Source organism: Ischnura elegans, chromosome 2 (assembly GCF_921293095.1).
Source record: "Ischnura elegans chromosome 2, ioIscEleg1.1, whole genome shotgun sequence".
Classification (NCBI taxonomy): Eukaryota; Metazoa; Arthropoda; class Insecta; order Odonata; family Coenagrionidae; genus Ischnura; species Ischnura elegans.
In genome coordinates this window covers 28,047,011-28,070,559 of record NC_060247.1, presented here as the reverse complement: position 1 = coordinate 28,070,559, position 23,549 = coordinate 28,047,011, and the positions used below count along the sequence as shown (strand labels likewise).

Here is a 23,549-nt window from a genome sequence, read left to right as displayed (position 1 = left end):
AATAATTTTTTGATATGTAACCTATAACCTCACATGATATACCCTTGCCTAACTAGCCAATAATTTTTCAGAATGTTTTTTACCCATAAAACTGATCAAAAAGTAGCTAGTACTTATGAATGATAATGGCAGTCAAATATTTGAGCATACTAACAATTGAGGGGGCATATAGCCCATACTCATCTCAAAATCACAATTTGTGCATTTAACATGTACAGAATGCAAGATCACAAGATGCAATCATTGGAAAACGGGATCAGATGAGGCCTCATAGACACTTTTGGACAACTGATACATATAAGGTGATCCATCATATATTGAATTGATCAACTGTAAGTAAAAATATTGGTTTTCTAAAGTGCATATAAAGAATTATAATGGCCTTTGAATACCAATCGCATGTAAGCTTTGACAAAAACACAATTATTTGGTCTACCAGCAAAAAAGTGAAATAAATGGAGGAAATGGCCTCCATCCATGAAAGCTATAAAAGCTCATCATAGCCTGCATATAAACTGTAAGAGGAGAAAAATTCACTAAGACCAAGAAAATGGGTATCCTAGAGATACCACAAATTTAATCACCAGAATTGCCTATGATCTATCACACAGGACCAGTAACCCAGACTAGCTTTGAATGCAGAGATATAAACAGAATGCCCTTGAAATCCAACGCCTGTAGGGTATGCATAGTTTTATGACTAATGGATGAGGTAATTTGTGACACTGAAGAAATAGAAGGTTATTTGGTAATTCACATAGACTAACAAGGTGGTGAAACTGGATGTAGCATAACCAAGCAGAAATTAGGGTTTGAATTATTATCAAGCCTAACGTTTTTTTTGCAATGGTTTTCATTACTATTTGGTGTTTATATGTAAGCATTCACTGTACAGGTTAACAACTGTCTTCCCAACAATCCGACTATTCATAAGCAGTTATAAGTATAGTCTTTAATATAATTAGAATGCTGAATGATTAGTTCCCTCCACACATCAGTCATTTAGGGGTTGCGATTTCTGTGAAATCTCTCCTTCACCTCAAGCAGGAGACCACTGGCACTTGGGATTTAAGGGGACAACTACCCACTGCACTGTGATCACTGCCATGAGTCCATTCCCCATCCAGGTGAATTTTTGGCAGAAACAATAAAGGTAAAATTCAATACTATTAAGTCAGCAAAATAAAAGGAATGTTGATTGAAGGATAATAATTCCAGGGGGCAGACATTTCTCAAACAAATCCTCTCTCTTCCAGAAAATTTCAGAATTTTCCTGACTTTAATGTGTAATAGTATACACCCAACCAAGTAGGCACTTTTAAGGAGGTTAAAAAAGTTAATATGTACATGTAGTGACTAATTTCGCATAAATATCCATACAATTTCTTTTCCTTGGAAATAAGGATGATAAAAATACATGCAATGGCTCATTTTGAAGGCATTGATAGGCTAGGAGGGATACTAAAAAGATTTGAAAAATGCATAACTTTGCAGCACTCATTCAAGTTCCCTACTCTGAAGATATGAAGTCTTATTTTAAAACTCTTCCCTGAAATTTTAGTATACAGCAATCCCATTCCTTGAAAACCCTGCATGTAATACAAAGAGACTGGATTTTCGTTATTTTATCAAATGAAGACAATTTGCCAAATTTGGACAAAATCAGTTACATGAAGGGTGATCACCAGGCCAAATTTTGACGGAAATACATATTTTTTTCAATTCAGTCCATAACTATCTACAAAATGAAATTCCATAACTTTTCCTGAATTTCCAGGATTTTTAGTTCAGTTACCACCCTATTATTGGCTTTGGGTGCTTACATGTAAAGTTATCAGGACTTTGATGTAAAGATACATAGGAAAGAGTGCCGGTGATAGGAGGAAGGGAAATGAGGAAAGGAAAAAAAGCATGGATAAATGGAAAATAGGAAGAGAACTAAAATAGAACGTTAGCTATCAGAGAACAGCGAACACATACACTACATCAAAAAAGAGACATCCAAAGCTACTGAATTTCCAAGGAATAAGATCACATGTATTGTATTCTGGATGGCTCTGGTGAAATCTTGCGTAAACCAACTTTTGCCCAAACCCCACAGAATTTAGGACCACCCTTAAAATTCTACAACATTTGACACACATTGTGTGACTACAACATATCACAGAGGGCATGTAATTGCACGATTGTAAAAAATAACACATTTCAAAATAAGAATATTTAATAGAAATTATACAAGCACATCAATTAGAAACAAAATACGCAATAGAATTACCTCAACATTAACTGAATCAAGTGCTTTCATAGGAAAAATCCTGTTTCCAGATACACTCTTTCTTGTAGGCAGGACCTGAATCACAGCTCTCCGAACATGTAAATACGACCAGAGTTCCCCAATCTATACTCTTCCCAATGTCATCCATTTGCAGATAATTTAACATTTGTGGCAAAATCTGAAAATTTATAACAAGAAACAGTCAAAACAAACAGATTAATAGTTAATGTAAACAAATAATATAACTAAGAAAGAGAAAATATATTTTTAGCACAATGTGCTAAGTAAGAACCACATAAATAATAGAAAAATTACTGTAATATTACTGTAAAATTACTGTACTGAAATACAACTGTATACTATTCTCCTCGCCAGATGATGTAAGCATATTCTACCACAGCATATGCTTTTTATGAATACATAATCACAATAATACCTGGACACAATTTTCCACACACACACAAAGTTCCACAGCCCCTACCATTTTCTCACTTGTACAGCAAAATAAATATTAAAACATATCGATTAGCCCATAAATTCTTAACATAAATCATTAGTTCAACCATAATAATGGATTAACTTCCAAAATTAAATCCTCCTAAAAATCAGATCCTCACGATAATAGTACAAAAATAAGGCCATTCCCAACGAGGAAAACCTAAAAAGTCTTAACATTCATAATGGATAAAAAAAATAAACTGGAAAGCTACCTGCCTAAATATAAGGAGTATAAATAACAAAATAAATCAAAAAAACGAGTTGCCAGCTGTAGGAGAGCGCTGTCGACTGCTCAGGGCATGGACTCTTGGGGGAAACCCAAGAGGTGGGGGCGTGAAGCCCTCGACGGGAGAAGGGCTTTTGGGCCCGTTGTAAAAGAGAGAGAATAAATAGTTGTGTTTTGAACCTCGAAGTGAGCGAACGTTATTTTGAATATCCTTCTCCATCGAACCGGCGCTACACCAGCGAAAGTCTGGAAATCAACTGTTAATGTGATTACTTTCCCACATTATAACTACTGTTGCATGGAAGTAACTAATACTAATGTGGAAACAAACACAAAGCTTCAAATGGCTAACAATACCATTGTGAGATTTTACTCACAGAAATGGTATTTTTTTGGAAAAAAATTAAGAATGAGAAATACTCTATAACAGGTGATTTTTTTCAAATAGGTATATGAAAAAACGCAGGAATACACTAAACGAAGTAAAATAAAAATTATCTCTCATGCTTTTGGTCGCATTTAAATTAGTTCCTTTGTTTATACAATAGAGCTCCTCTAACTAAGGTGCCTTGCTCTATACGAATTTTGGACAAATTCGATAAAATTAACTTTCGACTGCAACGATATCTGAGTAACCAACTCACATACATTTTCCTAATAAAAGAATGTGTTCAGGAAATGATCTTGATACCATCTGGAGAGAATCTAAGACTCTACACCATAAATAAATTATTGCTTGATATAATAACTAATCAACATGTTATTGCCATATTATATCTAATTCATTTAAGCGTGACACTTCTGGCTGAATGAAAATGAAGCTCATGAAAAAACAGCAGAATACCTTCACTTTGTAATCTCTACGAGGCTTTTCACTACGGAATATTGCCATCTCCTGGTGATTTCAGAATCCAAGGTAATACCAGCTATTTTGCTAGATGTTTATCACGCTTCAATTCTTGCAAAATGGCTCTCAAGTTAATAAACTTTCCTGATTGCGTTATTTAATGAGGCTCCTTGCAATAATTCACAGCTCTTCTAATTTTTTCTCACCAAAAGCAAATTGTGAAGGGAAAAATCGATAAAATAAGAACATTAAATACTTAACTTCTAATAATCATGCCACAAAATAAGAATAATCAAAAGTGACAACTCGGAAATTTGATGAGGAATTTCGATGCCATTGCTAACAGCAGTTGCGTACAGTATAATTACACTTTCCTCATATGAAGATGTGTTGGTGTAGTGGCTAAAGCACATTACATATTTATAGGTCATAGGCCATGCATTTCAGTCAGCCCATGCAATTTTTATTAACTTGGCTTCAATTTTTTTTTTTTTGCATAGCACAGAAAAGTTTCAAAAATATTATTTCCAATTTTAGAGTTAAATTCTTCTTATTGTGTAGATATAAAATTATGGACAGGAATTTCTACAGAACGTTCAAGAGTTCATGTACCACTCAACAGAAACTGTAATAAATTCTGTAGCAATTTAAAAGTGCCAAAAATACATACGTATGTATTTCAAAGAGAGATTTTTTTTTATATTATCCACGACTGGGATAGGTTGCTTAGTTTACTAAGGGTTAGGAGCCAATAGTCCTAAAATCATCAAAATCGTGGACTAAATAATCCAGGGCACAAATGGGTAAATGGAAATGGATTACTCACACTCATTCATTGATACAAAACCTACGCTCATTCATTAAAAACTCCTACACTTAGAAGAAGAGAGCAGATAACTACAGAAAATACAGTGCAGCCTTGATAAAACGAGACCCCATGGTGCTCAAAAGACTCTTGCTATAGCGAATTGCTGCTTCACCGGAGGTGGAGTAAATAAGAGCCAAAAGAACCCATTGTCAACACATATATAGGAACAGGATTGGTGCTGCGACAGACATTTCTACCCGATAAACATAAGCATAAATCCAGAAAGGCAAAGTTTTTGCTGCAACATTAAATTTCCTTACCTTAATAACAAACTAGCCATTCAATTTATGAGCGCCGTGCTATATAAAAATCATACAAAGCATTGCCTCGTCAACATTATCCCAATGCATAACCAATGAAGCCATTTTTCTATGTACACTGTGCATTTATGTGATCAACCTATCTCACAACTCACGGACGTGTGGGTATACTGTCGACTGCCTTCTACCACCCGAGGAACAAAAGACGATCAAAAATTCGTGAACGTTAATGCCACAAAATTTTCACCGAAATGAAGTACTTATATACTGAACTTTTTTTTACTGCATGAATTTGAGACTGAGTACTCCCTGGGAACTTCATTTCTAACATATCGCCAGCAATTACAGAGATTAGGGACTCTTGGTGAAGGTTTCCGAGTGATGGAAACTCTTGCGATGGCAACTGCTAACACCAAAAGGACCTCATAAAAACGGATTTTTTTACATGATAATCACAGAGTCAATTGGCAGTGCTCCGCTGTCTCTCGTAATCGAAGTGGTCTCTCAATAGCCTGTACTCCCTTTAACCCTGTTCCAGTGTATACGACTGTACATTAGGGCAGATCGCAAAAATCGATTTTTTTCAAATCCATCTGGCCCAATGAAATAACGTTGTGGGACCAATCAAAAACAAGGCCTGAAAAATTTGAGACTTCTACGTGAACCCCTGACCCTTGCTCAAATAAAATTCAGGGGGGGAGGGTCAATATTCGAAAAAAATAATGTTTTATGATCATTTCCTATAGATTTCGCTGAGTTACTGCCCATTCAGAACAAAAATTTCGTGCATTTTGACGTATCTGCCACCGTTTAGCCACAAAATGCCTAATTTGAGTCCGCGCCCACGAAGAAAATATTCCAACGCCCACGCAGCGTCGCAGATACTAGAGCAGCAAGCCGATCCCTTCCCCTCCCCACTCGCTTCTCCCCCTCCCACACCTCGAATGCAGCAAAATTCATCCCGCGTGTGCTGCTAGGAGGGCGTTCATCTTTGATAATATAAATCAGAAGGCGGTAGAAGGTAAAAAATGACACGTAGTGAGACGACTTGTCCCTTATTTGGCGCCTCGTCAGCGTTAAACAAATCGATGTTACCAACTTTTAGAGCCGTGATGAAATATTTTTAGATCCGCGAACGCAGGAAAGGAGCCTACAGTTTATGAAGACGCCTCTCGAGTAACTTTAAAGGTGTGCGAACTATGGTGACGCACGTATCTTCCATTATGAATGTGACTAAATGGCCTTAGCAGTACCACAGGAAGTACTAAAACTTACGGAAAATTAAACTAGGCCAAAAGTAGGGATTTATTAAAGTATAAAACTCAAACAATTTTAAAGGAACATTTTAAATTATGCGATATTTTTGCGTGTAAGTGCAAGGAGGAGCATAAGGTTCCCCCTAATGAAGAAATATTTTGAGAGACAAGCTGACGAAAAGAAAGATGATGGCTGCTGGATTGAATCCTAAAGAAACTCGACAAATGAGGAAAAAAGGGAATCATCGGAGAGCGTTGAGTCAACATCGTCAATTCTTGTATGGGAAAACAGTGTCAAAAATTTTCTTCATCAATTCATCCGTAGAAAATTAAACTGGCGAGAAATTAGCCAATTTGTTTCCCTACTTTCCTCATAAAATAAACATTAAGGACTATAAACTCAAATTGGAACTTCTTCAGGGAAAATGCATCTGCCAACTGTGATAGAGGTAAATGCAAGAACCAAGCAACAACAATGATCGTTCCCCCAACTTTAGCTCACGCAAAAGTCATAACTTCGTAAGATACATCAAAGCTAGTGCACCAGAATTACTTAAGTAAACAGAAAAAGATGCTAATTACTGTGAATAAGAAAAGAGAGGTGTCATCAAAGGGCTCCATTTTATTGGATTGAAAGACTATACTCTTGTCTGATGAAAAAGGGCAAAGGGACTTATCAATACAAGTTTAGAGGGGAATGTGTGGTGTTAGTTGAAGAAGCACGGTCCCACTTTTGGAGGTTTGCCTCCCCTGTCGGAAGATTAGCAAAAGTTATAAAATATATGATTATCGATTGCTTTCCGGGTGAAAAGTAGATACACAAAATTAAAAAGGATTTTATTATGATGGTACCAAGTGAAAACCACCCAAAAAGGAGGCATCATCCCTTTGCTATAAGCATAATTCCAATATCCCTTGCAGTGTGGGTAAACTCTTCTCGGGATTCCCACTGGGTTAATTTTTACATAATGGCCAACGTTTCAAGCTCCGACTCGGGGCTCATCCTAAGGGATAAATTTTGTTGAACCCCGAAATGAGTTTACCCACATCATTCGCCGGGAAAGCATCAAATCGTATTTCATCCCTTGCAGTGGTCTATTTGCTAATTGCACTATGTTGACTTGGATTTGTGACGTAAACATTGGGAGGGTAATCTAGGGACCCAATTTGCGTTGCTACAAGGATGCGTTCGGCGACCAATCCGAGATTTCTTTAATTGCTGGATTTGAATATCGACGTAAAGGACTACCCGCTGATGATATACTGGAGAGAGACTCAGGTTCCTTTGGCTATATCTGAGCGTAGCGCTGTGGAAATTAAAAATCTATTGATGAACGTTCAAATTTGAATTTAAATATTCCTTTTATTATACACATACATGCGGACGAGAGATTCGCGAAAGAATTTACCAAAACTTTGTTGACAGCAGCGAAAGGCGAGGAATGACACTGACATAAGAAATACAGACTGGAAAGTAGATACAGTGGAACCTCGTTAAAGCGAGTACGGGCTATAGCGACACTCCCGCTATTACGAGATATAGCCGATGCACCGTCAATTGACCCTATAATGAGCGTGTTAAAAAATTCGTTTTTACGAGACCCTTTCGGTGTTGGCTCTCGCCATAGCGAGGGTTTCACCGCCGGAAGACTTTCATCAATACTCCTTAACCTCTGTAATTGCTAGCGATCTGTTAGAAATGAAGTTAATGGAGTGCTCAGTATCAAATTTATGTGGTAAACTGTCGTTCGATAAATATAATGATTGGCGAAACAATGCTTTGCATGATTTTTATTCAGTGCGGCGCTTATAAATTGTTTGAATAGTTAGTCGTTATTTGAGTAAGGGAATTTAGTGATGCAAAAAAACATCGCCTTTTGTCTGGATTTATGCTTACGTTTATCGAATAGATGTTTATCTGTCGCCGCACCACTCCTGTTCCTGTATATCTGTTCGCAACAGGTATATTGGCTATTATTTGCTCCACCTCCGGTAAAGCGACAATTCGTTATAGCGAGTGTTTATTAGTGCACCGTGGGGTGTCGTTATATCGAGGTTTCACTGTAATTGAGTAATTCTCTCGTGATTGTTCCTCACCAGACGATGCTGAAACATCAAATATCAGTAAGACTAACGAAGGAAGATGCACTTGGTGTGAATTATGGTGCATCTTTTCGAGGGGGGAGCGGGGAGGTGATGCCAGCGGCCTTCACCCAAAATCCATTTAGTCACAGCTGTCAGACAACACCGGAATAGAAGTGCATACCTTAAGTTCCCACACCTTTATAGCCACTCGAGAGGCATCTTCATAGACCGTAGGCTCCTTTCCTGCGTTCTCGGATCTAAAAATATTTCATCACGTCTCTAACAGTTGGTAACATCGATTTGTTTCATGCTGACGAGGCGCCAAATAAGGGACAAGTCGTCTCACTACGCATAGTTTTTTGCCTTCTACTGTCTTCTGATTTATATTATCAAAGATGAACGTAGCCCTCCTAGCAGCACACACGGGATGATTTTTGCTGCATTCGAGGTGTGGGAGGGGGAGAAGCAAGCGGGGAGGGGACGGGATCGGCTGGCTGCTCTTGTATCCGCGACGCTGCGTGGGCGTTGGAATATTTTCTTCACGGGCGCGGACTCACAATCAATTATTCGTGGTAATTTCAAATCAGTAATGCGGATGTAAGACAGTTATATTAATTGGCATACTAATTTTTAAAATCCCCTAATCCGATATTGATTTTTGTCACTATAAGTTTAAAAGACTTACTTACAAACCAAAATGTATCAAATAAAAAATTAGTTGCTCATTACATTTACCTATCAATGCCAACATTTTATTACACAATAATAGCTGAAATCTGATTCACTGATTGGGTGATTGACCATAATTAGCAGCCCAAACTACCGGGCCTATCGAGCTGAGATTTTTTGTGGAAAAACTAAAAAAATATTCATCGGGAGAAAAAATCTGAAAATGCCAAAAAGTGCGATACTTTTCGAGATATATCGATCTACTTTAACATGGGCTCTTATGGAAAAAAAATAAATTCGCGATATGACCAACTTTAAATCGCCGCACGCGGACGAGATCCAAATGGGAAACATTAGTTTTTTGGCCGATTTTTTTGGCATGGGTTAGAAGCTTCTAAGTCGAGCCGATTTCGAGATATCGATTTACACGCGTTCTTATGTGATTTCGATTTGAGAGCTGGCGAACAAAACTTAAGCTATGTAGCTCGCGAAGATGTTGGCACAAGCCTACCTATTCGGTAGACTTTGGGTTTTCTTTTTTAATTAGGTATTGTAATAGTTAATGAATTATTTCATTTTGAAATTTTCCCAAATTATTTTTTTGGCTTCCCGACGATCGCCGCCATTCCTCCCCGCCAAACGGCTTGAGGTCGGACTCGGTAAGAAAGACACGCATCGCCTTATAGGAGGGAGTATGGCAGTAGACGGGAGAAATACGATAAGTATGGGACGATACCCAATCAACCATCGCGGTCCATTCTTCGAAATGCATTGCTCTTTTGTTTTCAAATTATTATCTTAGGCCTCATGCACCATGGATGGGTATATGAGTGTGATATAAGGGCCGCCATTGCCTGTTCGGCGAACCTTTACTGCCATTGAAAAACGTGAATTTGCACTACTTGGTTGGTATTACAGGTAGACCAATGAAATTTGCAGGAATGGTACATCTTGGTATTCTTCACGGAGCAATGTTAAACATACTACTGCTGGTGGGCTCACCTTCGATATATATCGAATCTACGTTTTATTGTATTTTATCGAATGCTAATAAGTACTTGGAATATTCATAAATGGGGACAGAGGTGCCGGGCTAACATTGAGAAAGACCAAGAAATGGAATACCAACCAATGAAATTGCGTATTTCAGAGTTCCGGGGTCAGCATAATCGAAAGTTCGATACGATTATTATACCAAATACCTAAAGTAGCATAACTTCTTAAATATTTTTGATAGACCGATAAAATTTGGTTATTTGGTACATCATAGTATTCCTCATAATTCACTGTAAAAATATAATTTGTATGTAGTCTCATATTCGATATATATCGATTCTGCGTTTTATTAAAATGTATCGAATTGCTATATCACATAGTATGTAGCATCGAAGGGGTAAGTTGAGGTGGTATTAAATAGTTGATGATCGTAAAAAGAATTCTGAATCATTAGAGTTGCGCATTTCACCATACAGGTGTCAGTGTAATCGAAAGTTCGATTCGATTATTATACCAAATAAGTAAATTGGCATAACTTGATAAGTATTTTCGTTACACCAACGAAATTTGGTAAATGAGTACATCTTGGTATTTCTCATGAAGTACACTGGGAATACGTACTGTATGTAGTCTCACATTCGATATATATCGAATCTGCGTTTTCCAAAAATATATCGAATTGCTATAATACTTAGGATTTAACATCCACGGGCATAGTTGAGAAGGTAATAGATAGTGTACGACCATAGAATGAAATTCTAATCAATAGCTATGAGCATTTTACTGTACAGACGTCAGAATAATCGAATGTTCGATTCGATTATTATAACAAATACGAATGTTGACATAACTTGATAAGTATTTGAGGTAGATGAATGAAATTTGGTAAATGAGTACATATTGGTATTCCTCATAATGCACAGGGGAAATATGTTTTGTATGTAGTCTCACATTCGATATATATCGAATCTGCCTTTCCTTAAAATATATCGAATTGCTATAACACATAGAATTTAGCATCCACGGACATAGTTGAGAAGGTAGTAGATAGTGTACGACCATAGACTGAAATTCTAATCAATAGTTATGGGCATTTTACTGTGCAGATGTCAGTATAATCGAAAGTTCGATTCGATTATTTTACTAAATACGTAAATTGCCATAACTTAATAAGTATTACTGTTAGACCAATGAAATTTGGTGAATTGATGCATCTTGGTATTACACATAATGTGTTGTGTAAATATGTTTACTATGTAGTCTCATATTCGATATATATCGAATCTGCGTTTTCTTAAAATATATCGAATTGCTATAATACATTGTATTTAACATCCACGGGCAAAGTTGAGGGGGAATATTATAGTGTTAGACCACAGAAGGAAATTTGAATCAGTAGCATTGCGCATTTTACTGTACAAGTGTCAGTATAATCGAAAGTTCGATTCGATTATTACAATAAATACGAATATTGACATAACATGATAAGTATTTCAGGTAGATGAATGATATTTGGTAAATGGGTGCATATTGGTATTCCTCATAATGCACAGGGGAAATATGTTTACTATGTAGTCTCACATTCGATATACATATATCGAATCTGCTTTTACCTAAAATATATCGAATTGCTATACCACATAGAATTTAGCATCCACGGGCATAGTTGTGAAGGAAATAGATAGTGGATGACCATAGAATGAAATTATAACCAAAAGCTATGAGCAATTTACTGTACAGATGTCAGCATATAATCGAAAGTTCGATTAAATCATTGGAAGTTATACCAATATTGACATAACATGATAAGTATTTGAGGTAGATGAACGACATTTGGTAAATGGGTACATATTGGTATTCCTCATTATGCACAGTATGTTTTGTATGTAGCGTCAAATTCGATATATATCGAATATGCGTTTCCTTAAAATATAACGAATTGCCATACCACATAGAATTTAGTATCCACGGGCATAGTTGAGAAATTAATTGATAGTCGATGAATAGAATGAAAAGAAATGTATAACCTAATAAAAATATGAATAGATTTTCGTATTTTTCAAAATAGATGTTACTTTTTTTTAAGTTCGATTCGATTACTGTAGAAAATATTCAAAATGACATATCTTCATAACTATTTCAGTTAGAGCAATGAAATTTGAAGTGTGTGTGCATATTAGTATTCCTCTTACTTCCCAATAAAAATTAATGAAGAGAATGGACTACCTTTAGATTTATATCGAATATGCGTTTTCATAAAATATGTCGAAAATCTTTAACATTACGTGGTGAAAATTTCGAACTTTTTACCAACTTATGGACCCAGGACTAGGCTACAATTGACACCACCATATCTTCTACCACTTACACACCCGCTTGAAGAATTCAAGCACCCATCCACTCGTTCTTGTAATTAGGTGAATTACCATTTATTGCGACATCTTCATTTTCTGGCCGAATTTCCAATATTCTTTATTCAATGAAGAGGAGCGATAGCTTTTTTTAACAATCCCATGAATTACAGTGTGTGGTTGAATTTTGCCATTGTTTTAGAAAAAATATTTCCAGAAAGTCACCTAATGCTTACATAAAATTTACCTCATATACCTCAGACATTTCCTTTTCACTTTCTTACGAAGGATTTACTTCCATGATTGTTCCTTAATTGAAATGTGCATTAAAGATGGACTTCTGAAGCAGACTACGTAGCAAAATAAAAGTAAATGAATTTAATTGTGGACATTAAATACTTCGTGGAAAACAATTCGGACACAAAAACGGAGTTGATAGGTAAATGACTGCTCGGTACAGCATGTGTGCTTCAGAGAAGAGGGGAATCATGCAGGAATTGATAAAGAAAGCTAGCATCAAAGATTGAATTTGAGCAAAAAAAAAATATTTGCTAGAATTAGAAGAAATAAATTCAAGAATCAATTGATTGATTTTGCCTGAACGAGAAATTCACAAGGAAAAATACATAGGTGTGTCATGATATTTATCAACTTATAGCTAGGAAAATATTAATAATAATTCAATTAAAATGGAAGAAAATTCTAGAAAAAAGCCATTCCCTCCTATTTACTCAAAAATAGAGTCGAATTCCATTAAGTTCCTTTGCACCCATTCCAATTTTCGTAATCTTTCCAGTTTCCTAAATAACTTTTCAATAAGTGAAAATCATAATACTTTTATGATTCTCATTTTATGTGAGTTTATAGAATTGAAAAGCATTTAACACTGAGTTCAGACACATCTAATTTCATAAAGATCTAATTTTTAATGAATGCTCTTAATAAAAATATGCGTTCGCATGGACCATCTTTGTGCTTAAAAATCAAGTTTTAAAGAAATTATAAGGTTCAAAATACTCTATTTACACATATCATTTTACTATGAAAGAAATTGTTTACTGAGCAAATTAATCAATTACTTCAGATAACTACATGAAAGAAATTATTGAAGCTTATAAAGGCCATCAAATATTCTGTTACCTAAATCAATTTGGCTTCGTATTTCTTTTCAATTGCAGTATGTTACCTAAGTTGTTCCAATGTAATCCTCAGGAAACTATTATTGGGCGAAGAATATTGAGCAAAGCATTGCAATACTGAACTGAAAACAGACAACTGATTTCTCGGAGGCGGCTCAAAAAAGTGCTGTCATTCTGCTGTGAGGTACTCCAAAGGAGTTTTCCATTGAAGGGGAGAGGCTTAGGCCGTGACACATAGCACATGCAGCTAATGGTTAGGGGCCTTGAAGCTGGGCTGGACGACGCGTAAATAGTAGTCAAAATTCACTCCACAGTCAACTGCCCAAATGGTAATGCAATATAGTCATTGAATTTTTACAAATAAATAAGCGCCTAAGAATTCTATAGCCATGAAACATCCTATGCACCTTGTGATAGGTATGGCGAAGTGTTAAGATCAGAAAAATGTTTTCAGTGTGTGTGCAACATCAAGTCATCTGTCACTGGGACTTGAACCGTGAGATCTTTGATTCATAGCACGATACTTTACTACACCACGATACTCCACTACACCACCAGAACAATAATGCTATACGGCAGTCTCAATGCCCAATATGTCGACTGTGTCCACTGATGTCCCAACGAGAGTAAACTCCATTCTAGGTGTGTCGTGGGCGAAGCACACTTCGGAGAATATGGGGAAGAATGCATCGCTGGATCTTTTACACGTTTTCATAATGCGACGGATATGATTATTTACCCAGTATAAGGGGCATACAGTTTTAAAATTCCCGGTTGTATGAGAGCATTACGAGGGCAAAATTTTGGAAGGCAAATGGTTCCTGAAGTGGCCGCTTTCAGATACCAATGAGCTTTGCATTAATTTTTTTCGCCACTGTACATAAAAGATAAGAAAAATATCACACGTACATAGGAGAATCAAAGAACCTGGACAAAGGCCAATTTAGATTTAGGAAAAGCAAGGTCTCAAAGGGTGGATGCTTGTCCTCAGCTCAGAACTTGACGGATAAAAGGGAAAAAAATTTGAACTCTTGCTGATTTCAGAATACTACTGGCCACCAATAACATTTGACCCTAGCCCCCTAAATCTATAGGGTGGTTTCCTATTATTTTTTCTTTGCATAAATCAAAAGATTATTAATCCTGCAGTACATATTTTATGCTCTTAGATTTTTAAATGGCGATATCTATTTTTTGCAATAAAATTCAAAGTGTAATTTTCAAGGGCGCAAAATTGGGACGGCTAACAAGGAGACATCGCCAAAGTGATGCTCAGGATCTGGATGTTATTTTCTGAAACTATATAGGCAAGGTAGAAAAAGTGTAGGTCCTTCCTCATAGGCCTGAGTTCGAGAGATATTCGCTTGTAAAGATTTTGTCTAGAATGACATCGCTTGAGTAACCGACACCTGTTAACAACAGCCGTGGCGGTGCGGTCTAGGGTGCTAGTCCTCTAACCTGTTGTGGGTGTCCCACGTTCGAGTCCCAGTTCGAGTTCGGCCATATTATTTTCTCTTCTAATTTTTGAAATCACCGTTACATTTTATCCCCATTCGTTTTATTTAGTTACTTTGCGATTTTTTTTATTTTCTTATCAATTTACAGACTTTAAATGAAACTCCGAATTGTGACTTACCACGTGAATTAAAGGACGTATTTCATGACTTACAAGCAAATTTCCGGGGAATTTGATCATCCTCGCCCTAGCCATTGCTCCCACAGCGTATATTCGTAATTTCAAGTCTTTCTTCTCAACAAATAAACACCATTGCCTATCCTTACATTCAGTTACTGACCCTAGCCAGTTTCCCCTCCTACCCTTCCAATACAATGACCCTGCTTTCCAGCAGCCCACTCAAGAGGGGTTTTCCAGGTCTTCTTTGTATAGCTTTTGCACCCCTTTTCACACAATGGGGCCTCAGAGCCTCATTCAGGCATAATCCAGGGTCAGCTACAGAGGGAGGGTTGTTGGGATGGAAGTCTTTGAAGGAGGATAGAAGGCAGGCCATAAGGGAGGCATGCTGAGTGGAAGGATATTCTGTTCGAAGGATCAAGATTGGTTGGGAAGACAGTGGGTGGGCTGTAGAGAAAATCTGATGGAGGGAAAGCCTAGTGGAAATGAGATTTTGAATAAAAAACCTTGAAGACGGAAAATACCGGTGCTTCAGAAATGGAAATAAGACATTGAAAATGGAGGCACACGCGTCAAAAACTGGGGAACGATTCATGAATAGATGTACAATCGGTCAACTGATGCGAGGCAGAGGTGTGCATCAGTGCATATGATTAGCACTTTACATGGAAATTCATGTGTAAGTAATTATATGCATCCTCTAATTCGCGTGGTAAGGCACAATTCGGAGCTTGATTTAAAATCCATAAATTGATATTGAATTTAAAAAATTGCTAAGTAAGTAAATAAAACGGATGGGGATATAAAGTAACAATGGAAACGAAACCCTAGGGTGGGCTCGCGAGGATACACCCAGAAGGGGAAGGACGGGAAGGAACAAGGAAGGAGGCGCCGCCGCGATGAGAGCCCGATGACGCCTCCGGGGAGGGGATAGGGAAGGAAGGGAAGGGACGAGGAATCCCGCACCGTCACAAAGGCGGGCGGACCCTACTAACAGCGAAACCAAGCGAAACGCAATTACATAATATGCTACCAATCCCAGTGGATTTTCCTATGAGGAAGAAAAATCCATCAATCGAATCGGTAGATGGATAAAAAGTAACACTGATTTCAAAAATTAGAAGAGAGAAAAATATTGCCGACACAAGGACTCGAACCCAGGATACTCATTACAGGTTAGAGGACTAGCGCCCTAGCCCACGCCGCTACGGCCGTAGATACGATTACTAAAGGGATGTCATGCTGTGCAAAATCTTTACAAGCGAATATATCTCGAACCCGGGCCAATGTGGAAGAAAGCTGTGACACTTTTTCTACCTTACCTATATAGTTTCAGAAAATAACATCAGCATACAGATTCCGAAAATCACTTTGGCGATGTCTCCTTATAAGTAGGAATGCTGGGAAAAGCCCGTGTAACGCCATTCTGGTTCCCACTGCCACGTGTGAGGTGACCATGGGGCGAGGCATTGAGTGCCGGTTTGCTGCAGGCTGATAGCAGGTAGCTAGGTACCTGGCTAGCAGGTAGTGCTTGGCTTAAATAAGGATTATTATTACCCTATCATACGAAGGAAACTTTCCGACCTCAGACAATTTCAATAGGTGATTATTAAGAAATGTTTCCCCGAGCACTGTACCTCATGCATTGGTAATCTCAGACGATGTAAAACTCCTAACTACTCCTATAGAAAATAGGTCCCTGTGATGTCACGTAGAATGGCATCGCATGTACGCCAATCTGGCCTTTTTCAAATGAGGTCAAAATTGACCATTAACATTCTTCTAAATTGGGATTTCTAAAACCAAATAATTTGTATATTTTGAATACACTAATGGAGCATAACTAATAGGGTGGTTTCTGTGGTAAATCAAGTATCTGAGTTATTAATCTGGATACAACTCATTATTTATTGATTCCATCTGTATATGTATATGGATATTTACTATTGCACACACATCAGCCTCCTTGGCATAACAATTAGGTAATTAGCAACACAAACAAAACAGTTGCCAAGAGGCTAGTTACTAGAGATACCTAGCAACATAAATAAAATAGATATACAACAAAAAAGGCTATTCGGGCTTCCAGCCGGGTGGTCTCCCTCCATTCTGCCACAATGAATTGCAGAATGGAGGGAGACCACCCGGCTGGAAGCCCGAATAGCCTTTTTTGAACATATTCGCCGGGAAAGCATCAGATTTTACTTCATAGATATACAACAGTTTCCTACTATTTTTTTGTTACCAAAATCGAAAGATTAGACTCCTGGAGTAAGCATTTCACACTTTTCGATTTTTTAAAAGACGATATCTATTTTTCGCGATTAATTGAAAAGTGAAAATTTTCAAGAACTCGAAAACGTGACGGCAAAGTATGAATGATGGAAAAAAGTCCGTGTGACGTATTTCTGGTTCCCGCTGTCACCATGTGTGGTGACCTTGGATATTGTGTGTCGCTGCGATGGTGGCTGCTAGCAGGTAGCAGATTACCCTGCTAGCGGGTAGCGCTTGGCTTAATTAAGGATTATTAATGCCTTACTAAAGGAAGGAAACTTTCCGACCATAAGCAGTTTTAATAGGTGATTATTAAAAAATGTTTCCCTGTGCTCTGTGCCTCATGCATGCATTGGTAATCTCAGACAATGTATGACTAACTCCTATCTACTCTTATAGAAACTAGGTCCCTGTGACATCACGTGGAGCGGCATCGCATGGGTGCTAACCTGGCCTTTTTAATTGAAGTTAAAATTGATCACTGCCATTCATCTAAACTGGGATTTGTAAAACCAAATAATTTGTATGTTATGAATACACTAATGGTGGGTACTGAATCGCAATCAATACCTTTCGTTTCCTTTGGTGAAGGAAACTACCCTATTGCAATCAATGAATTTCATTTTCCTTGATGAAGGAAACGACCCTATTGAAATAGATGAATGAAAAAGCCAAAACCCTAAAATGAGAAGATAATCCCCGACAGTGTTTCTCAGTTCCTTCCCCAGTGATAAATATAACATATTTCCTTTTAAGGACAGCTTAATCACAGCAGTTGAAAAATTAAACATAATGGTATAAAAATAATAAAAGATGTACCTGAAATTCAAATTGCCTCTTCTCATTACAGTATGGGCAATTTGGAATGTCTGCATCCTTAGGAATGTGATTGGCAGACACCCATAATGGTTTTCCACCCCTTTCATACCTCAGAACCTGATCTGGATTAGAATGAATTTTCTTCCGGAATTTTTCATATGTCTTGTCTTCTTTCAATGCCATAGCAGTCAAATCAGCATCTACAGCTGTTTCACCTAAAATTAAAATTTTTTAAATCCATTATTATTGCATGAAAAAAGTCATTGTGAAGGATAGCAAGTCATCAACCCACTTTTTCCACAACCTAAGTTAATTGAAGGTCGCTAAGAGGCTTTCTGCCGGATATTTATCACAGTGGTCACCATAATTACATGAACAGTTTATGACTACATTCTCAACAGGATAAGAACTGTTTCTTGGGGGTAAAATTAAGTGAAATAGATTTTTTTCTGATCAACGTACCCATTCCATCCATCTTGGAGTTACTTGGACTCATACCTACAAAAGAATTATCATGAAACTAGAAATAATTGACTTCTTTCACCCTTATACGTAGTACCAAGGCTGCCACGGGCTGATCTATCAGCTGTTTTTTTTTTAAAACTCTTGAGCTTTTTATTTTTTGTGCTTCATGTACCTTTTGTAACTGTTTTTAGTATCTGTCATACTTTAACATACCCATAAGTACTGAGAGTACACGAGAAAAAAAACTTAGGCATTCTATTCCTCATGTTTTTGAATCATATTTGAGTCATGAGTGCTAGACATTTTGATTCTGTTGTCTTGTCTGACATTCCATGTTTCGATGCAGCTGTAAAAATTTTACTAAGATACTGCACTAAAAATTATGACAAACACATTTCAGGCCAGAAAAATGGGTGTTGAACTGGAAAAATGTTAGGTGAAATGAATTCAAAATAAAAAATTTTGAAATTCCTCCAGGGAGCAAAAATTCATAAATGATTTATGCACAATCCCAGCGTCTATTAATTCATGCACAATTCCCGCATGCTGGACACCTACCGGATCCTGAAACCTACAAAGTTGCCAAGAAAGCCATTCCTCAATACACCAGGCAAAATAGGCTGGCACTAAAATGATTAAAACAGCTGAGCCTAATCCTAATCCATTCATAAGATAGGTGTAAAGTTTTCAATTGGAGAAAACCAGCTGAGAAAGTGTGTAAATTCAACAAATAATACATAAAAATGTTTCCAATGAACACAGGTGGTCCCAATTATGATCACTGAAATATATTTGGAAAACACATTAAAAACACCCATGCTCAGGTGGGACTTGAACCAGTGACCTTTGGTTTGGCATGCAAGGACTTAACCCTGCCACTATTGACACCAGCTAATACTTAGCTCTATAAAATATTACAAAAAGATTACATGCAATTTCATTAAAAAATAGAACAAGGCTCAATAAAACCATATTTTGGATAACATTCTGCCATCTTAGCTGTCTCAGGTTATCAGAGATATTTTAATAGGAAACCTACCCATCATCATCATCATCATCACTGGTCAACAATCCTAGGATTGGTTTGACGCAGCTCTCCACTCAGTTCTCCTATCAGCTAATCTTTTCACTCCTACGTATTTCTTCTCTTTCACATCTCTCTTTACTTGTTCCATATATTTTGTTCGAGCTCTTCCTTTTCCATTCTTGCCTTCCACCTGTCCTTCGACGATTGTCTTCATCAGGCCATCATGTCTCAAGATGTGGCCTATAAGGTTGTTCCGTCTTCTTATTAAGGTTTTCATGAGGCTTCTCTTCTCTCCTACCCTTCTTAGGACTTCCTCGTTACTAACTCGGTCGATCCATTTGATTTTCATCATTCTTCTGTAGCACCACATCTCAAAGGCCTCTATCCTTGCTTTCTCCGCTGCGGCCATTGTCCATGCCTCACTTCCATATAGGAGCATACTCCAGATGTAGGTTCTTATAAATTGTTTCTTTACATCCATATTTAAGTTTCCTGCTGTAAGCAGGTCTCTCTTTTGGTGGAATGCTCTCTTCGCCTGGGCTATTCTGCTGATAATTTCTTTCTTGCTTCTCCCGTCACTAGTTATCTTGCTTCCCAAATAACAGAATTCATCCACCTCTATCAGTTTTTGCCTCCCTATTTTAACGTTGGTCTTGACTTCTTCTCTTCTGCTGCATACTAAGATCTTGGTTTTCTTCGTGCTTATTTTCAGTTGATATCTACTCATTACCCTACCCATATTAACCAGAATATTTTTCAAATCCTTCTCTGTTTCTGTTATAACGGCTATGTCATCGGCAAATCTTAGCATGCTTATTTTTTCTCCATGGATATTCACTCCCAATGCCTTTTCTTTGATTTCCTTAATGGCTTTTTCAATGTAAACGTTGAAAATTACGGGTGACAATGTACAGCCTTGTCGCACTCCTTTCTTAATTCTTGCTTCTTCACAGCTGGGCCCTGATTTTATCACGGCTACTTGGTTTTTGTATAAACTGTGGATGATTCTTCTGTCATTATAAAGAACCCCAATTTCCTTTAGGATTCCAAGCATTGTGCTCCAATCCACCTTATCAAATGCTTTCTCTAAGTCCACAAACGCAACGAATAAACCTACCCAGCAGACCATTAAAATAACTTCGTGCAAACCATGTGTGTAAAACAAAAACACAACACCAGAATAGGTGCAAACCATTGATTTATATGTATTTGGCATTTTTGGAAAAAATTTAACCTTAAGACTGAGATCATTTTCATATGTTTTGCTTGCTGACTGCAGGGAAAATGTTATTAAATTTTGCCGGCCTCAGTGGAGGCAGGTTAAAGTCCTCACCTGCCAATCAAGAGGTAGTGGGTTCGAGTCTCACCTAGGTGGTAATAAAATAAGTAAAGAAATGTTTGACAATTGCTTGACTACCAGCAGCAGTTGATTAAAATTTTTATTGCTACCTAGATATATCTTGCACATGGGCACTTTACCTCACCCTAGGGATATCACTAAGAGGCTCTCCTGGGCCAGTCCTCACGGCAGGGGGTCCCTCCAGGGATTTCCTATCTTACTGCACAATTCTTATTTTTTTCCTTCCCTCTCCATGCCTTGATTTCTTTCGCGGGTGTGCTAGTGTGCCTAGGACAAGTGCCCAAATATTGGACCATCCTTTGGTAAGAAAGACAAGAGGGTCACCCCAGATTATAAAGGTTCACTCCCTGCCAGACATGTGGCCAGGCTAGAGGGGAAAATTATTTCTTGCTTTTCTCTCCCACAGGCTGGTAGCTCAACTCACGAACGCCCTCAACCCAAGAGTTAAAATACAGAGAAAACAATGGGAGGTCAGACATGAGAATAAAAAATTAATTGTTCACTCATGGAATATTCCCAGTTCTGAATACCCAAGAATAAAACCTAGTGTAAAATTACATGGTACATCACGATTGTAAAACTGTACATATTACAATTGTATTTCAGTAACACATCCACGAATAAAAACCTCAACTGCAAACATCTGCGACACACAGGCACCATTTTATTAGCCATTTAGTAATAAGTGCACCTCGGGTACTCCTAGGTTATGGACATGTTACGTCCAGTACCATGTCTCTTTAAAATACTGCTTGTCACAGATAGGAGTGGAGCAGAATTTTTAAGGTTAGCTTGTAAGGGTGAGAGGTGGACATAGGAAGTTTCAGGTTAACAAGTATTTAACTAAATTACTAGTAATGAATATAAGGTGGATTTTTTTTAACAAAATTTGATAATATCAAAGTTGCTGTCGAAATTAAAGCTAATTCTTACTGGTAGAAAATAAGTCAACTTTAAAATTGCTACAGGCTATGCCTTTCCTAAAGAGCGGCGATACGGCGATTTTTTTGCATATAATTCACAACATTGCTATCACAAAATAAGGTCACTCATCAGGGGCATTGAGGACCATCATACATTTGGACATTCAACTAAAAATACTCTGATACATACCTTGAAGCGTACCTCCCCTGCCTTGAAGAATAAGATCTTCATATTCTTTTATTGCTTCACGTTCATCTTTATGGATATCATCTTCATCCGATTCCTCTGTCTCAATTGACACTTCGAATTCTTTCAAAAGTACGTCGTTCGAGCGGCTCTTCACTTTCTCCATGGACAAGACTGAAAAATGTGAACGCCTTGGAGTAATAAGTACCAAGAGAAAATCATTGACATGGCTTAACTTATGATATGCAGATGAAGTATACAGAAATATTTAATGGAAGTATGAGAATAAAATCACACCTGTTGAACATTCTGCTTTGTGACCAGCCTTCCAATCAATAGCTTGATGATCTTTGCTGCAGTAAAATAATATTTTACATCTGCTGCACTTACTCGACGATTTGTTACCACAAATGTGGCATAACGTGTTAAACTTTTCCGCTTTCACGTCTGGCCTCCAATTTTCTTCTTCTACAGGAGGGTCAAACGGATAATAATCATTTGCACGAGGCAACTGACAGCGAAATACTTTGAAATTCTTGCTGTCATTGTCATCACAGCATTCTGGGTTGCGGCAAAAGAACACAAATAAACTTCTGTGAAAACACGACTGCTTATTGTCAATTGGAGCGTAAATCTGGCATAAATGAATTGTTGGTTTTCCACACTTCTCGCAGCAAAGGTCTTTCCCACAGGGTAAATCAGAGAATGCTAGCCATGCGGGCTTCCCCCCAATTTTACTTGGGAAAAATCTACTTTCTAATTTCCATGCCTGACATTCATTTGCGAACCCAATTTGAAGCAAAGCATCCGATGAATCAACAGAATCGTTGGAATTTGTCATGACTAATCAGTTAAATAACTCAAATAATAACTTAAAACTTTGATACTTCGCCATAGAGCGCAACTACTACTTATTTACGCCTCTCATTTGTTATCATAGTTTCTTTCAATTCCGTTGACTGCTGTGGCGCTTTTTCATTTTTTGCGAATTTCGGTAGTCATTTGTAAAACCAAGGAGGGTTACTTTCAGGAGACTCGAAAACGCGACTTTTTGTCGTCATTTTGTGCGCGTTTTATTTGTTTGCCGTTTGGCCGCAGAGTAGTGCTAATAAGCAACAATTTCCATTTAAGTATGGATATTATGCAGTAATCGAAAGTGCTGTGAGCGTGGAGCTGGTGGAACTAGTACAGATCATGGTAATAATATATTAGTATCATGGTACGGACTAATTTCCAATATGAATTTCGTATGGAGTTTTATGGATGTATAATTAGTGAATCTTCATACTGTTTCTACTTCAGATGGACTCTGTTTCAACTACCTTCGAGATATGCACCGAATTGACTTATATATATATTTGTAAACTTATATGAATTGCGCGTTTTATATA

The 23,549-nt window shown here is 37.5% G+C and overlaps 1 protein-coding gene across 1 annotated transcript; it reads right to left on the bottom strand.

Moving 5' to 3' along the window:
- Window positions 1-2,203: 2,203 nt before the first annotated feature.
- On the bottom strand, window positions 2,204-23,090 carry LOC124153497 (programmed cell death protein 2). Its single transcript, XM_046526699.1, has 4 exons — window positions 22,456-23,090; window positions 22,162-22,332; window positions 18,197-18,411; window positions 2,204-2,453 (listed from the first exon to the last, which is right to left on the bottom strand). The coding sequence occupies exons 1-4, from the start codon at window positions 22,997-22,999 to the stop codon at window positions 2,292-2,294; spliced, it is 1,092 nt and encodes a 363-aa protein (XP_046382655.1). The 5' UTR covers window positions 23,000-23,090; the 3' UTR covers window positions 2,204-2,291.
- Window positions 23,091-23,549: the final 459 nt, after the last annotated feature.

Coding starts and splice junctions, on each gene's coding strand:
- LOC124153497 (XM_046526699.1), bottom strand. CDS start 22,999: ATGACAAATTCCAACGATTCTGTTGATTCATCGGATGCTTTGCTTCAA. Junction 18,412..22,161: donor CAGGGGAGGTACGCTTCAAG/GTATGTATCAGA, acceptor TTTTAATTTTAG/GTGAAACAGCTGTAGATGCT. Junction 2,454..18,196: donor AGAGGCAATTTGAATTTCAG/GTACATCTTTTA, acceptor ATAAATTTTCAG/ATTTTGCCACAAATGTTAAA.